The sequence below is a fragment of the Triticum urartu genome, chromosome 2A (genome assembly GCF_056163025.1).
Source record: "Triticum urartu cultivar PI428250 chromosome 2A, HENAU_Tu73, whole genome shotgun sequence".
NCBI lineage: Eukaryota > Viridiplantae > Streptophyta > Magnoliopsida > Poales > Poaceae > Triticum > Triticum urartu.
The window spans coordinates 747,656,476-747,672,422 of NC_141874.1; the positions used below are offsets into that span (position 1 = coordinate 747,656,476).

A 15,947-nucleotide genomic window follows, 5' to 3' on the forward strand; every position below is an offset into this window, starting at 1 on the left:
TACGTCCGTAAGTTAATCTTGCAGATTTGCAAGGGCTCCCCTCAACAGACCAGACGTGCGAAACCCACGTTCTAGATCACCATGGCGGCGGCCTGCGGCTAGAGACGAAGAACTCTCGTACGCCCTAAACTTCCAGAAGACTGGATCCTGGGTGCAGGCGTACACGCAAAGGTTAATACAACATCCCAAATCCATCTCTTCTGCCCCTTGCCTTGCGGTGCCCTGTTCCTGCTGAAAGCAGATCGCTTTGCTTCAGGTCTTCAGGAGCATTATATTGGGAAAAACAATGCTCTGTATGAGGGAAAACAATGATCCAGTACTTATTATTGAGAAAAACAATGAACCAAATCACTTTTCAAAACTTAATTCTCGTTAACTTGATGCAAACATAGGTTTCTGTGGTGGATATGTTGTGATTGAACTTAATGGGATGCACGTGATGTAGCTCATATTTACTGTTCGAGATTATGCTAGTTTGGTAGTGAAAATTTATCCTGAATGAAACTCTTCTTGTTGACATCCATTCAAGTGCTGCCAAATTTTATAGTAAAGTAGGGAATCGCTATTCTAGATTTTACCTGCACAGACATCTACATTGTCGAGGGTCTGTAACTTTGTACACTGATTGTCATTTGAATGACAGTGCCCAGGTCTGTCAGTTAGTGTTGGGGCTAAATCCATATTGGGTTGTATTTCTCTCAAAATGTGTGTTGGTTTTCTAGTTAGTTCTAAAGGCTTATCATGTACCTGTTGGTGCAGGTGCAGCAATGGGATCTACAAATATGTGGCAGATGCACATGAACGAGGAAGGATTTAATACACCCATAAAGAAAGCAAGTGTTCCTCTCTGTGTAAGTCAATTGCTGTTGCCAAACAACAGGCGTACTCATTTTACTTATTTGTACATGAAAGTGCTTATTAATTCATCCTTTATGTTCCAGTGCTCGTCCTTTATACCTGAATGTGAAGATGATTTGAAGCCTAAAGTGGGGATGACATTTGAAGGATTGAAGGCCGTGGAGGAGTTCTACAAATCTTATGCACATCAATCTGATTTTGGAGTTCGTATTGGGCAACAAAAGAAGTTAGAAAATGAGGTAGTTCGCACTAAACGATACATGTGTAATAGACAAGGATTCAAGTCTGAAAATGGTAAAAAGATTGACGATCCATCAAAGAAGAGGCGTAAGAACACAGACACAAGGTGCGGTTGTGATGCACACATCTTTGTGAAGTTATGTGCTAATGATACCTACAAGATAGAATCATGGGTCAAGCACTACAGCCATGGTCTTGTGTCACCGGATAAGCGTCATTTGATCAGATCAAATCGCCGAGTTAGCGAGAGGGCAAAGAACACATTGTACACATGCAGCAAAGCAAGCATAGGCACCTGTCAGGCATACAGGCCCCTACATGTCAGCGAGGGTGGATTTGCGAATGCTGGATGCATGAAAAGGGACTTGCAAAACTACTACCGTGACCTCAAATTAAAAATTAGGAATGCAGCTGCTCAAATGTTTGTGGCCCAGCTAGGTAGAAAGCAGGAAGTTAATTCAGCATTTTTCTATGATTTTGTTGCCAGTGCTGAAGGAAAGTTGATGTATGTGTTCTGGGCAGATGCCACAAGCAGGAAGAACTACAAACATTTCGGTAGTGTGGTGTCCTTTGATTCTACATATACTACTAATCAGTATGACATGATCTTTGCACCATTTACAGGAGTTAATCATCATTTACAAAGTGTGTTCTTTGGTGCTGCGTTCTTACTAAATGAGAAGACCGAGTCATATGTCTGGTTCTTTGAGACCTTCCTGAAGGCAATGGGAGGTGTAGCGCCGACACTCATCATAACCGATGAAGCTACTAGCATTAAGAATGGAATTGATGAAGTTTTTCCAACCTCAGTACACAGGCTGTGCATGTGGCATATAATGGAAAAACTTCCTGAGAAGCTTGGACCTGTGATTAGAGAAGAATCTGAATTTTGGAAGAGGATGAATGCATGTGTATGGGGTTCAGAAACCGTGACTGAGTTTGAGTTAGAGTGGAATTCTATAATTTCAGAGTATGGGTTGGAGGATAATGAATGGTTGACTAAAAGGTTTAGCCTCAGAGAGTCATGGATACCAGCCTATTTTATGGACATACCACTGGCAGGCATTCTTCGAACTACTTCAAGGTCTGAAAGTGCAAATTCGTTCTTTAACCGATTCATTCATCGCAGGCTCACTTTTGTTGAGTTCTGGCTTAGGTTTGAAACGGCTTTAGAATGTCAACGTCAAGAGGAGTTGATTGCCAACAATTCAAGCATCCATAGGATCCCCCAACTAGTGACACCGTGGGCAATGGAGAAACAAGGTAGTCAAGTATTCACACATGAAGTGTTTGGGAAATTTCAGGAACAAGTTATTGCAGCAAGAGATCATTGTTGTGTTCAAGGAATTGCACAAGATGGGGGAATAAAAGTAGTGACCTTCAAAACGGGAGCCAGTAGGGTAAGGGAGGTCCGTTGTGACACGACAACCATGATAGCTAACTGTTCATGCAAGTTATTTGAGTCACATGGAATCCCATGCCGCCATATTGTGCGAATTGAAAATCAAAAGGAGCTTCCAACCTTCTATATTATGGAAAGATGGAAGAAACGGTGTAAAAGGTATGAAAGTTATAAAAATCAATGCTCTTCTCTTTTTTAAATCATATGATTGACATACAGAAAATTGCAGTGAGAGTGTTTACGATGAGCAAGCGAACCTTCTAGAAGAAAATCCCACCGATTCCTTGGATGCAGCCGCAAGGAAGAAGATTTCAACAGTACGCAACAAGTTGGAAGATCTAATTCAAAGAGCCAAGCAATCAGATGAAGGCATGGACTTTTTAGTATCAATTGTTCTGAGCATTGAGGAGCCTCTGAACCAAATGGTTCCTAATGTAGTCAAGCACACTAGGCAAGAGGAATATGAGGCGTTTATTGGTTGCAACATTCCTACTCAAGTTGACATACACCCGCCAAATGATGGCCATTCGGTAGGGAGATGTAAAAGAATAAAAAGAGCAAAGGAAATGAATGGGGAAAAACAAAAGGAGAAGAAAAAAGAAGCCAAGGCCAAGGTCGCACGCTTGTGCAAGACTGCAACCAAATAAGGGTTTCATGACACTCGCAATTGTCCTAGCAAAAAAGGTCATGGAAAAGAAGCCATGAATGTGCAACAAATGCTTCCAGATGGTGCATGATGATAGCTACAAGTCTTCGAAAAATAGATGATGTTTAATCCCATTTATTCAGTTTATTGAATGTTTGAATTTATGCACTGGATTCGAACTTGTGCTTTGTCCAACTGTTTATGTTATTTGTATCAGATTTGACTCATGCTTAATTAAGTGTGAGTGGTGAGCAGATGCATGAGTTTTGATTCATGTATCAAAGTTTGGAAGCTTGTTCTTGTTTATGAGTAGTTGAAGAAAAAAATTGAATGCATAAGATGATCGACGGAGCAGCCATATACTAATTGCGGCTAGCATGTATCAGGTGTTTCTGTCTGAATTTTAATTCAAAACAACTTAGAAGCACTTGTTTATGAGCTTTATCCATCAATGGCAGTCACCCAGGAGAACTAGATGTACAAGAATCATGGCTAGGTGATGATCTGATCTATTTGTGTTGTTACCTACTTACTACCCGAAGTACTAGTTATACTGTAATAATTTTTCAGTGTAAAATGAGACTTGTAAGCCAAACTGCAGCATGAATCTTGTACGAACAGCCCAGATTACAAACTGCCAGTAAGCATGAACAATAGCATTCATCAAAATAAAGTAAACCAACCATTTCTCTAAAAAGAATGAGTGACCAATAAGTGGACATTCACTTGTTTCTGAATTTCTTTGCAAGAACAAGCAATCCCTGTCATATTCATTACGTACAAGAGAGAGTTTAGTTACAAGTACTTGGGGTCACAAGAACATGCTCTTGTTCCCAACCGAACCCAAAGGAATTGGTCCAAACCACCAACGCACGTTGTTGCTACTCCTACCTAGAGCCTGCCCTGTACTCACACTGCTTCTATATTTTATATTCACTTATTTCTGAAGTATGATGCTCGATTGGCACCAACAGCAACTCGTATGATATTCTTACAGAAATCACCAATAGCAAGTCATCTGATAAGAACTAGCTACATGGTCGCAATAGTGGTCGGGTTGTGCTAGTCTTGGGTTGTGTCGAAGGAGCTCCAGGACGGTTTTGCCTGAAGAAATTGGGGAAGAGTTCGACAGTGCAGCAGCTGCAAAGAAATATCAGACTGCAAAGGCATGTCCGGCTCGGATCCCAAACGGGAACTCCAACGCATGGCTGGACGGCTCCATACATCGCAGTAGGGCAAGGCCTGGTGCGTCCGCAGGGGAGAACTCCACGCCTAGAGGCGATGGCCACCCGCTTGGATCTCTGCCGGAGAGGCTGCCGTCGCTGGGAGAGGTGGCCGCCTCCGGCGTGTCTCCATTACAGCGTCCAAGGTGCTGCCGCCAATCACCGCTCTTCGTGGCAGGAAATAGTCGCTGGACTCTGGTGGTCTTGGTCGCCGCAGCCGTGGCCGTGGCCGCCGGCGAGATGCAGAGATTGGGAGGAAAACGATTGAGTGGTTAACTGGGAGAGTTGGTCTCGTTGGGGTCTCTTTTGAAAAGTTGACATGGCAAACTTGGGTGGATGCGGGCGTGTTTGTGCAAAAAAGACAGGGCACAAACAACAGGCACAAGATTTTGATCCAACGACTGATAATGACAGGATACAAGGATTCACGAAGACGCCGGATTCATAGGATACGCTATATATATATATATATATATATATATATATATATATATATATATATATATATAGGAAAATGGTTGTGTACTCCTGGGAGTACGTACTCCCGCTTCTCATATACCACATAGATAAATCCTTTATACCATTTTATTATTTTTAATATACTTCATTAGTAATTATTAGATACCCCAAAATGAGTTCCATGAAAAAATTCATGTGAGTCTACATATTTTTAAATGTTTACGTATATACTGATGTGTTTGTACGTGAAAAAGGTATATTACAAAAAGTACATCATAGATGATATATATTAGGGCCCCTTTTTGTTATCTTGCCCCGGGCCCCCGAAATCTCAGAACCGGGCCAGCCTCCAGCCATGTATACAGCTTTGCGCTGGCGTTGTACCTGTTTCCAGCTTTTGACACGTTCGTCATGGATGGGGGTAACACCACCTTCCTGAGGTTGAGGAGGTGGATCTGGGGGTGGAAGTTGGTGGTGGAGGAGTTGTGGCCGCCAGGCTTGATCTCCCCTCCTGTCGACGCTGGTGCTCGAGGTGAGCAGCTTTGTCAATGGAAGTGCATCCCATAGTCTGCGGCGAGGACGCTCGCCGTGGAGTTGCTGGGTGATGGGAGGTCTCGCGCTCCTATGCTTGCCGGACACAACGACCAATGTATGCGGAGAGGTCCGGTCTGCGATGCTTGAGGCGAAAGCCTTGTGCCGGCCTTGTCGGCATCGATGATGGCGACGCCTTCCGGCGACGTTTTTCTCCTTGGAGGCTTCATTGTCAAGCTCCTGCATTATGTCCTCTAATGTGCTCCGGGTGAAAGCCTAGATCCATCCGTGGATCGGACATCGACAAGGTCTTTGACATCGTTACCCCCTTGGCGGCGTTGTCTTTGGAGCCATTGAGCTGCTATGGTTTGTTTGTCGTCTCGGCTCGAGTGCGGCTGGTCTGTTGGTGTGTGGCTGGGCTGATGGATTGTTTGGTGGTGGTTGTGGAAGTGAATTGTGGCGGCGTTCTTTGCCTTGGTCATCCTGGTGCTATTGGTTGATCTCTCTCTTGGGGGCTTGTGGCGGCGGTGAGGTCTCGGATTTTGGTGCCCTTCGACGACGCATATGGTTTGGTTACCTCGCACAGTGCTTCGGTTCCCTCTATTTGTGATGGTGGCCGTGGTGTGGCCCAGAGGAGGTGCGGGGCTGTCTTGGCGGAACATTGCCCTTCGTCACGGTCTGTGGCTCTCTCCGTCGCGTCGTGGCTAGGCATTGGGAAGCCCTTCGATGGTGGTTGCGACTCTCCTGGTTCTTCAAGGTGCTGAGTGATCGCAGGGTAGCAGGCGACTTCTTCTCTTCGTCTTCTCGGTGTTGATTCTCCCTTCGACTGATCCAACAATGCTAGTTTCTGCTCTTCTTGGTCTGCTTAGTGGTGATGGGTGCTAAGTTCTTGGTTTTGGCTGCTTATCGTAGCTCATTTTCTGGTTCTCCTCTGTTGTACCTCGGTCCTTCTTGTGTGTGTTGGGTGCTGCAGTTGTGTAGCCATTGTGTTGTACCTCAGTCTTACTTAATTATGTAATGAAAATGGTTCAGGCCGGCTTAAGCCCGCCGTAGCTCCATAAAAAACACCACCTTCCTGATGTTTGGGCCAAAACACTTTGGTCCCATGTATTGGTCGTTGTTTCGATCTTGTCAAGCCCATTCCGGGCATCATGGGCTTGGTTCGCTGCGTATTGCGCATCGTGGTCTCTGCTTGGGGGGTGAGCATCGTGCCTGGGCTCGACTTGTCCCTCATCCTTGTTTCCGCCATTATGTCTGGAAGGCTGTGAATTCACCGATCTTTTGCATTGTGCTGGAGGCACGTATCTGCCCCTATGTCCGCCTCCTTGACTAGGGGGAGGGTGTGGCATATCGCAATTCCAACGTGGATCATTTTCATGGCTCCACCTTGGCCGCTCGTTATGGCTATGGTCTCAACGTGGCTTTTCGTAGTTCTGCCTTTGCTGATCATGTCAGTTGTGCTCTTCGACGCGGCTCATTATCGCAGTTCCGTCATGGTTCTGGATCATGGCTACGGTCCCTATTGTGGTTAGCTCCATCGTTGTGCTTCCTGCATGGTGCCACGTCATTTTTGCGGTGTTCCCTCTTTTCTCTGTCATGGTCGTGGTTTCGATTACCCTATCCTAGACTTGTCTTGTCCCTTGGGAGACGGTTTTTGCATTGGGCCTTGATACGTCTCAAACATATCTATAATTTTTTTTAATTCTTCCATGCTTGCTTTATATCATTGTTATATGTTTCTACTAAATTTTTATATCATTTTAGGGTATTTTCGAGAGACTAACCTATTAACAAGATGCCCAGTGTCAGTTCCTATTTTTGGTTTTAGAAAAGTTGTTCTGCGAAAGTCCGCGAAAAGACCTGAAAATTGACGGGAGCCAGTTTTCACCGATAGAAGACGCTGTCCAAAGGAGAGTCGAAGGGGAGGCCTACAGGGAGCGACCAGGGGGCGTGGGTCCACCTCCAGGCATGCCCTCCACCTGCCTCCTTGACTGGGGCACCACCTCGGGTCGCCTCTTCACCTATTTAAAGCTCCATGAAATAATTTTGACGGGGACCGAAGGATTTTCCCAGAAACACGACAGAACTTCGCCGCCATCAAAACCTAGTTTCGGGGGTCAAAAGGCTCTATTTCGGCACCCTGTCGAACGGGGATCGACCCCTGGAGCCATCTCCATCGATCGTTCTGCCTCCATGATGCTTCGTGAGTAGTTCCCCCATGGACTATGGGTTCATAGCAGTAGCTAGTTGGTACTCTCTATCGCTTGATGTTCAATACAATGTTCTCATGAGCTGCTCTAGATGATTGAGATGTATCTGATGTAATCGGTGTTGTGTTTGTTGGAATCCGATGAATTGTTACATTATGATCAGTCACTTGTGTTTGTGAGTTATTGTTGTTGCAATCTTGTTATGCTTAATGCTTACCAGTAGGGCCCGAGTGCGGGTAATAAATACCTCCTGCACAAGATGCTTACTGTCACTCTCACTACATAGGTTTTCGAAGCTTATCGTTCCCACAAAAGAATACTTGGCACTAGTTTCTTTTTCTTTTTTTTGATTCTTCTTTCTTTTGGTAGTACCAAGCTTCTACTCGATGCTTTGCTCACGTGTATGCAAACACTCACTCATGGTGATACAAGTGCAATTCCCGCATGAAATGAGCTAGTCCTAATAGGATACAGTACTCAAAAGGAAGTAGGGGTTGTCGAGCAGAAGCAAGTTATACCTAAGTTGATGATGAACTCGGACTTGCGGCCGAAAGGCTTGATGTCGAGTTGCGCTGTCGAGTGGTTGATGTAGATGATGTCTCTAGCTTGTTGTAGGCTTTGGATCACTCAAACTTGGGCAACAAGACGAATGAAACTTCCAAGAACAATTCAGGGAAAGTTGCAAAGTTGCAGAAATTTATATCAGTCTGGGCCGGAGGTTCCGGTCTCCCAGGGCCGGAGACTTCAAGGTCAAGGCCAGAGACTCGAGTCTGTCTCTGGCAGGTGGCCAAAAAATCCTCAAATCGGTGGAAAATTGGACGAATTCGGGAAAAGTGGCATAATAGAAACGTGTCAATGGTCCTTAGGCAGCAAATCCATGGAACAAAACTACTCAAAACTCAACGATTCGAGAGATCGATCAAATTCCCTTCTGAGGCTAATTTTGTGGATTTTTGAAATTGGCTTAGGAGAGAAAATTTGGGGGGAAAGAAGCAAATCTGTGGCAACCTAAAGCTATGGTACCAAATCAGTCCACATTTTCTACTGGTGGCCATTCACTCTTCAGCCATAGATAATTGTAGAAGTAGAAATTTGGGAGTAATTGTCTGGGAGTATAAGGAAATCTTCTGGGAAAGAAAATGAGTACATCTAAATTTCTAGGAATTGAAGGTGATGGAAATTATTTGGGAGTAATTGTCAGGAGATATTTGCAAAAACTTGCCATGTGCATTTCTCAATATGTCAAGTGCATTTCTCACTAGGAATAGCTTGAGGTAAGAAAATTAATCAAGCAATACACTAGGTGGGAGTACATTATAGTGGAGTTAAATTCAAGCTCTACAAGCTCTCATGCGTTTGCTACTACGCATTCAGGTTTAGAATTCATTTCCTCCGTCTCTTCTTGTTCATGCAACTTCAGTTCGAATGCTAGTTCGATTCTTTGCATATGATTTGGCAAATAAGAAAAGTTCCCATGATTGTCATGGGCCATGCATAAATAGGTGTCTTTAAGTTTGGAATTGTTGGCCTGAAATTGGAAAATGGCTTTCAACTAGTTAGTTTGAAATGTGCCAATGATACAGAGCTTTTTCTGCATATGAGGTGGGAAACAGTAGTGTTAGAGTATATTACGGCTAGGTTATGTTTGTTTGATTAGGATTATAATCTGAACCTACCTCTACTAGAATTCTTAGACTTCAAGTTTTGTCTACTATATAAACACCCCAAGAGGCACATTGTAATCAATCAATCAATACAACCAATATTTCCACATATCATCTATCATGGTATCAGAGGGTTTCCTTCCTCAACCTAGGGCCCAACAATGAAATGTGACAATGATACAGAGTTTTTTTTCCAGAGTGTGATGGAAGATAGTAGACTGAAGATTTTGGACAAATTTGAAATAATGCACTCTTATTGGTTTATTATGATGTTTCCCTGAAATCTTCTTAGGCACGTAAAATTTTCTTTACCTTTCTTAAGCTATTCCAAACCTTGAGTACAGGTCACAAGCCTTGTGTGCATATTCTCGCTAACAAGCTCTGTCTTTTTCGCGCGCTAGTATTTCATGATAGAGGGAGTATGTACTTTCTAGCTATGTTGGTTGTATATTGCTCTAGTGGTTGTATATTTCGTAAAATTGACGTAATTTGGCTGCAGGACCCGGTGAGGAACTGGCGGAAGAGCTGGAGCTCTCCTGGTCAGCCTGATCGTTGGCGAGAATATGAGAAGAGATGGAGCTAGACCTAAGAAGAGGTTAGACGAGCTGTCGGCACTGCCGGCAAGACGGGGAGACTGGACGAGCTGCTGACAGCGGGAACTGCCGGCAATCTGTGTCTCCGGCGGTGGAGGCATGGTGCAGGCCTGGGGGCGTGATCTGCTCTCCGGCGATGGAGCAGCTAGCTCGACCTGGGGGAGACGCGGTGGAGCGATCTGCTTTCTAGCTCCTCCGGCGATCACTTCCCAACGTCTGCAGATGGGCCTAGGGCTGCTTTCCTAGAGCAGTTTCCCTGGCCCGAGGAAAGCTTCGAGAGCCGTGGATTGCGTGTTAGCACTAGCGTGGGAGCAGCTACCTCAGCCAGCGATATGATGTCTGGCTGCTCCGTCGCTCACGGCCAGGGCAGAGATTGTATGGAATAAGGTTCTTCCCTTCTAGCCCCGTTTCGATGGTGCATCTAGCATCATCAGAAGGTGTGTGAAGGTGTCTCTTCGGCGGATCTGGGAGATTCGGTTGGTGTTTGCATCCGGTGTCGATCTGCTCAGATCCGGTCTTTATTCTCTCGTCTAATATTATCTTCATCGGCGGCGGTTGCTCTTCTGGTGCGTTGGTCCTATTGGGCCTTAGCACGATGACTTTCCGACTGTCTATCACAACAAGTTATGCTTGGCTTCAGCGAGGGAGGGGCGATGATGACAGCGTGTCTTCGGCTCGCTTCAGTGCTTGTAGTATTCGTTAGGTGGTTTACGAATCTGGATTTAATTTTTTATTTCCGGTGTTCGATGTATTTCCATGATTGAAGATGAATAAACTAAAAGTTTCTCGAAAAAATAATCAATCACACAACAGAGTACACGTCCGAGCAATACAAAGTGATGGGTAACCCTCATACAGCACCGTTCCCAGAATAACCGTGTCACGCAAGATGCACGCTACTACGCTATCGAAATAGACTGCAGGAAGAACTGAGTACAACGCCTACACCACCTACGCTCCACACTAACACCTCCAAGACGCGATGTGTCACCTCTGCCGACAGTGGCAGAGACAGGGGTGCCAGCCAAGGCCCTGGCCCCTCTTATGGAGTCCCGAACTAGGGGGTACTCACCACGTGATCTTCCGATCAGGTAGGTCGGGCCGAGGACCCTATGGCGGTTCATTAATGGCCTTCTTGAGGCAGCCCATGACGTATACAAGGGAGATTCCACGAGACTTGACACACAAGCCGAAGACTCCTTTCCACCGACGTATTCGACTAGGACTCTTTTATACTAAGCCTCTGGTGCATTATATAAGCCTACGCTAGGCTAGTCAGAGATAACTATCACAAGGGAGTTTTTATTTGATCTACATCCATTTTTACAATTTGCTCCTCTACATTTAAAATTCTACATATTTTGAACCCTCCATGTGATGCACACACGAGATCCAACATCAGGGAGCCGTGCTTATACATAAAGCAGAGCGGCAGCTTGTTTCAAGTTGGTTAATAATTTAATGAAAGCTTCGATCACAATATCTATTGTATCATCCCATGACACTGAAATTTCTCATGCATGCTCACCTTTCAAACACTGAACTTAACTTACCTTTTAGCATGTGTGTCCATACAATCTAACACCGAACTCAACTTTCAAACACTCATATATGTAAAGAATGATTCAGCTTCTACATGAACATGAGTGATGTAAATGATCTTATATTAGTTTACATACAGAGGGAGTATCAAATACTCCTTGCGAAGCCGAGCGTCGACAGCGAATAAGGCACTGCAGGTCGGCTCGTCCAAGCATCATCGGTGCCGGTCGAAGCCGAAGCGGCTATGTGGATGTCCTCGAGAGGTAGTAGCGCGCCAACTACGCTTGATTTCATCCTCCGCTTCTTCTTCGTTGGTCGCCTCTGTATGCTCACAGTCCCGGGTTCTATGCATGCAAAAAGTATTTACTCCTACCACCAATCAGCTTAAACTTTTTTTGCAAGAGACGAAGATGAGTAGGCGTTACCAGCACGTTGTTGGGGGCCAAGCCCGACAATTGCGGCCAGATAATCGTACAGTTGGGCGGCGGCTTCCTCATCGTTGGCATCGTCATCTATGGGCACCGATTCTGCTGCACTCCTCTTACACCGTCTCGTGGGCGTTGTTGCTGCTGCTTGAGGCACACAATCGTTTCCGGTAGCCTCTCGATCCGATTGAGCATCCATATGTTTAGTGTGAGACGAGCGCGTCATCGCCTCCTTGATCTCGGATATCCTCTTGAGAAGATGCTGCTGCAGGTACTCGTCATTGAAGAAACGCATTGGCATAGAGGTGAGGTACTCATAGTAGCAGCTGCTGGGGTCTTGTTCATCCGGGCTTTCTCCTGCTGCCGCAGCTTCACCTTCGTCATCGGGCACGGGCAGCGACCCCTCTCTGACTATGAGGATGGGATCGAACCCCTTGTCCATTATGTCCTGCAGCAGCTCCTTCATCTTCCTCTGGATGTACTTGATTTCGCCGCTGATGATGGCGGAGATGAACCTGGCCTGGTTGCTGAGTAGCTTTAGCTCCTTCTCCATCTGCATCCGCGTCGATCGGTTTGTACGGGTAAAAGATCGACCGGGTTCGCTCAGATCCATGGTCCCGATCGAGCGAGGTGATGGAAATTTGCGTTGGCCATCCACCGTCGTGCGTCTCGTCTCGTCGTGCTCAGATCTGGCCGCCGTCGCGCGTCTCATCGCTAGCCTTGCTGCAGTCGTGCAGGGCCGCCGTTGTGTGTTGGTGTGCTCTGCTCCGATCAGGTGGAGAGATATAACCAAGGTCAGGCCGGTTCCGAGTCGTAGCCGAGTTGGAGTCAAAAGATTGGCGAGTGTTGCCTTGCCATACATAGTACGTGAGTCCGAGTCCGACTAGCTAAAGTTTAGGCTGCTACGGGCCCCTTCATGTGATGATTTTGCAAAAAAAAAAGTATTTAGATCATTAAAGTAGTGATATAAATGCTTTTATATTTTTTTTACGAAGGAAGTAATTGGTAATGCACAATGACAATCCCGGCCAAGCTTCTTCAAGAAGACAAATGGGCAACGCTACCCAGACGGCTGAAAACGTAAAAAGATCACCCGCCTCGCTGACAGTAGCCGAGTCCACGTCAGATGATGGATCCACACGAATAGTCATTCGTTCTACTCCACGTGAGAAGCACCATCCTTTGCACCAAGGGTAGTATTGTAGATGGCCAACATAATGGAAAAAGCTTGGGAACAGCCGGCTGATCTAGCACTTGCATCCACCACCTCCAGCGTGCAGTGGCGGAGCTAAACAAGATTGATTGGGAAGGCCAACGAGAAAATACAGTTTCTAATAAGGGCAAAAGCTCTATTTTTTTTAATATAAAACTCACTATATAATTTCCTTCACTAAAGTCGTCCAGGCTGGGGGGGCCACGGCCCCTGCAGCCATGCACGTAGCTCCGCCACTGCCAGCGTGTGACGCGTGTCCCGTGTCTGGCCTGCACTGCACTATTCTCCCTTATCTCGCTGGTCATCCATTTTCTACAACTACATCTTTATTGTATTTTTTTCTGTAACATTTTTTTAAGAGTACGTCTAGACGTATTATATTTTTATAGAAGGCAAAAATCAAGTATAATATGCTACAATTTGCTGCGGACAACAATTATAGCAAGAACTCCACACCAAGCTAATCAAAAGATTAGCCACCACAACTAATACAGACACGATACAAAGGGGCCTGCCCTAAACAGATCTACAAGCCGCGTCTCAACATCCACCAGTTTTCCAAAGAGCAACAGCTTCCATCGAACTAACCTCATCGACGCACCAACTATCCTTAAATGCCTAAGAAAAGACGGCGAGTGGGTAGCAGGATTTGGTTGGACCTGAGAAAACAATCATCTTGGGCTCACTAGCAGCCGTGTACATAGCGTCCATGGAGATCCGTTCTGACCAGCAACAAGCATCGGAGAACCACATCACAGAACCTCAAACCATGAGTCCACCCATAATGTTCTCAACAGAGTAATGACGCCATGATGCCACCATCGTTGGTCCACCAATGGACCAAGGCTTTCGCCCGAAGACAACACACCAAACGAGAGGGGATAGATGCCGACACACCACCGCGGCGCCTCCAAGGAGGAAAACGATACCCATAGGCGGCGGTGCCGCCAGCCCGTTCGAAGAAAGGCAGGATTTTCATCTGCAATGTCGCACACCTCCCACCCATCCCGTCGGAGTACGGCCTTACTGTCCATGCACTACTAGGGAAAATCTTATACACAGAATCTTAGCAGCAGCGTGGTTTAAAAACAAACGCTACTGCTAATTAGCAGTAGCGAGCTCCAGAAAAACGCGCTACTAACATCCCGATAGCAGTAGCGCTCTAGGTGAAACAAGCGCTACTACTATAATTGCCACGGCGTTGCCTCCGGGCTAGATATAGTAGTAGCGCCTTTCTACTGGACACGCTACTGCTAAAGTACTCAGTAGCAGCGTTTTTCTTCAAAACTCGCTGCTACTAAGTATCACCGCAACTAATTAAGTTTAATCACACACTGCTAAGCGAACAAAGTGTTTACCACCTTAAATATGTTACTTCTCAAACTATCTCAAGCACTTGGTCTTTATTGAACTGTATGTGTATGATTTGTGGCTGCAATATGAATCTTCGCCTGTGCCTATACAGGTACGGTGAAGATTCATGTTGACTATTTAGATTCTACACAAAAAGATCAATGATAACCAATGTATATTTTTGATGTTTTTACATGCTTAGACTTATAGCGTTTTTTCAGGACAAAGCGCTACAGATATTGGGATAAACAAAAGAAATAAATGCTTCCTTTAGCAGTAGCATCTTTTTCTAAAACGCGCTATAGCTAAATTACCTATAACGCATTTCCTTAAGAGCGCTACTGCTAGTTCGACTTAACCACCCGCGGGCTCAAAATTTTGCTAAGTCCTCCTTTCCCCCCTGTTCCCCTACTCCTCTGCCGCCGCCGCCCAGCCCGAGCCTGCCCTCACCGCCGTCGCCCGGGGCCGCCCTCAACCTCACCGCCACCACCCGCCGCCGCTCTCGGCCTCACCGTCACCGCCGTCGGCCTCACCGCCGCCGCCCTCGACCTAACCGCTGCAGCCCGAGCCCGCCCAGGACCGACGCCTCCCGGTCCTGAGCCCGCCCTCGCCGCCCCTACCTCCGTCACCGAGCACCTCCCCGCCACCGTCTCTCCCCTCTCTGTAAGCCCCCCACCCTCCCCCACCCCTCTCTCTCTGCTTAGTTAGTAGATGTTTTTTAGTAGTAGTAGATGTTAATTTAGGGTTCATAGATAATGATTTTTAGTAGTAGTAGATGTTAATTAGTAGCAGTGATGGTACTAGTTAACTAGGGCAGTATGGTTAATAGTAGATGTTTTTTACTATTGTATAATGTAGTTTTCTTTTACTGTTTTTAGTAAGTGTTTAAAATAATTAGTAAGTAAATTAATAAACTAGTTGAACTAGTTTAGTTTTAGTTGAACTAGTTTAATAAGTAAATTAATAAACTAGTTGAACTAGTTGAATTAATAGAACTAATGTATTTTTAGTAAGAAAATTAATATAACTAGTTGAACTAGTTTATTTTTAGTTAATTTTTTTTATAGTAAGTTTATATTTAGTAAGAACTATTTGAATTAATAGAACTAGTTGAACATGTCACATTTGTTGTTATTTTTTTAGTTTAAGCAATTATTCCCGCATCAATGTCATTCGCTAGGGTTTTATTTATAGGGTTTTTGTTTTTACAGAAATCAAGGAGCCCCTGCATCATCCCCGCTGTCGTCCCCGTCACCGACCCCCTCCGACCTTGAGGTGAGACCAAACAAATCTCCATGTAAATATGAGTCCTATAAGATATGGTGTAGATAAAAACATGTATATCTTGTGTTGCTCAAATAGGATATGTGGTTGCCCAAGTGGCCGGTCATGTTTAGGTTACACCTCCGAGTGGCCTATGTTTTGCCGGAGTGTTGATTAATTTCCGTTCCGGTAAATTTTAGGCGCTCGATATGTCCTATTTTAGCAAAAGATCATGCCGGAATTTTCCGTGAATTTTGACATGACTTGTGCTAGAATATGTAGGAAATATCGAGTGGCCTGGATTTTCTAGAAAAAATAATTAAAC

At 45.3% G+C, this 15,947-nt stretch overlaps 1 protein-coding gene and 1 pseudogene across 1 annotated transcript; one reads left to right on the forward strand and one right to left on the reverse strand.

Moving 5' to 3' along the window:
- The first annotated feature begins 767 nt into the window (after nt 1-767).
- Nucleotides 768-3,237, forward strand: LOC147987646 (protein FAR1-RELATED SEQUENCE 5-like; annotated as a pseudogene).
- Nucleotides 3,238-11,515: 8,278 nt separating this feature from the next.
- Nucleotides 11,516-12,505, reverse strand: LOC147987647 (uncharacterized). Its single transcript, XM_087540388.1, has 2 exons — nt 11,794-12,505; nt 11,516-11,712 (listed from the first exon to the last, which is right to left on the reverse strand). The coding sequence occupies exons 1-2, from the start codon at nt 12,503-12,505 to the stop codon at nt 11,516-11,518; spliced, it is 909 nt and encodes a 302-aa protein (XP_087396514.1).
- Nucleotides 12,506-15,947: the final 3,442 nt, after the last annotated feature.

Bases quoted from the DNA above. Each gene is read 5' to 3' on its own strand.
- LOC147987647 (XM_087540388.1), bottom strand. From the start codon at position 12,505: ATGAGACGCGCGACGGCGGCCAGATCTGAGCACGACGAGACGAGACGC. The intron at 11,713-11,793 runs GTAACGCCTACT...TTGCATGCATAG, and splicing joins TGGCCCCCAACAACGTGCTG to AACCCGGGACTGTGAGCATA.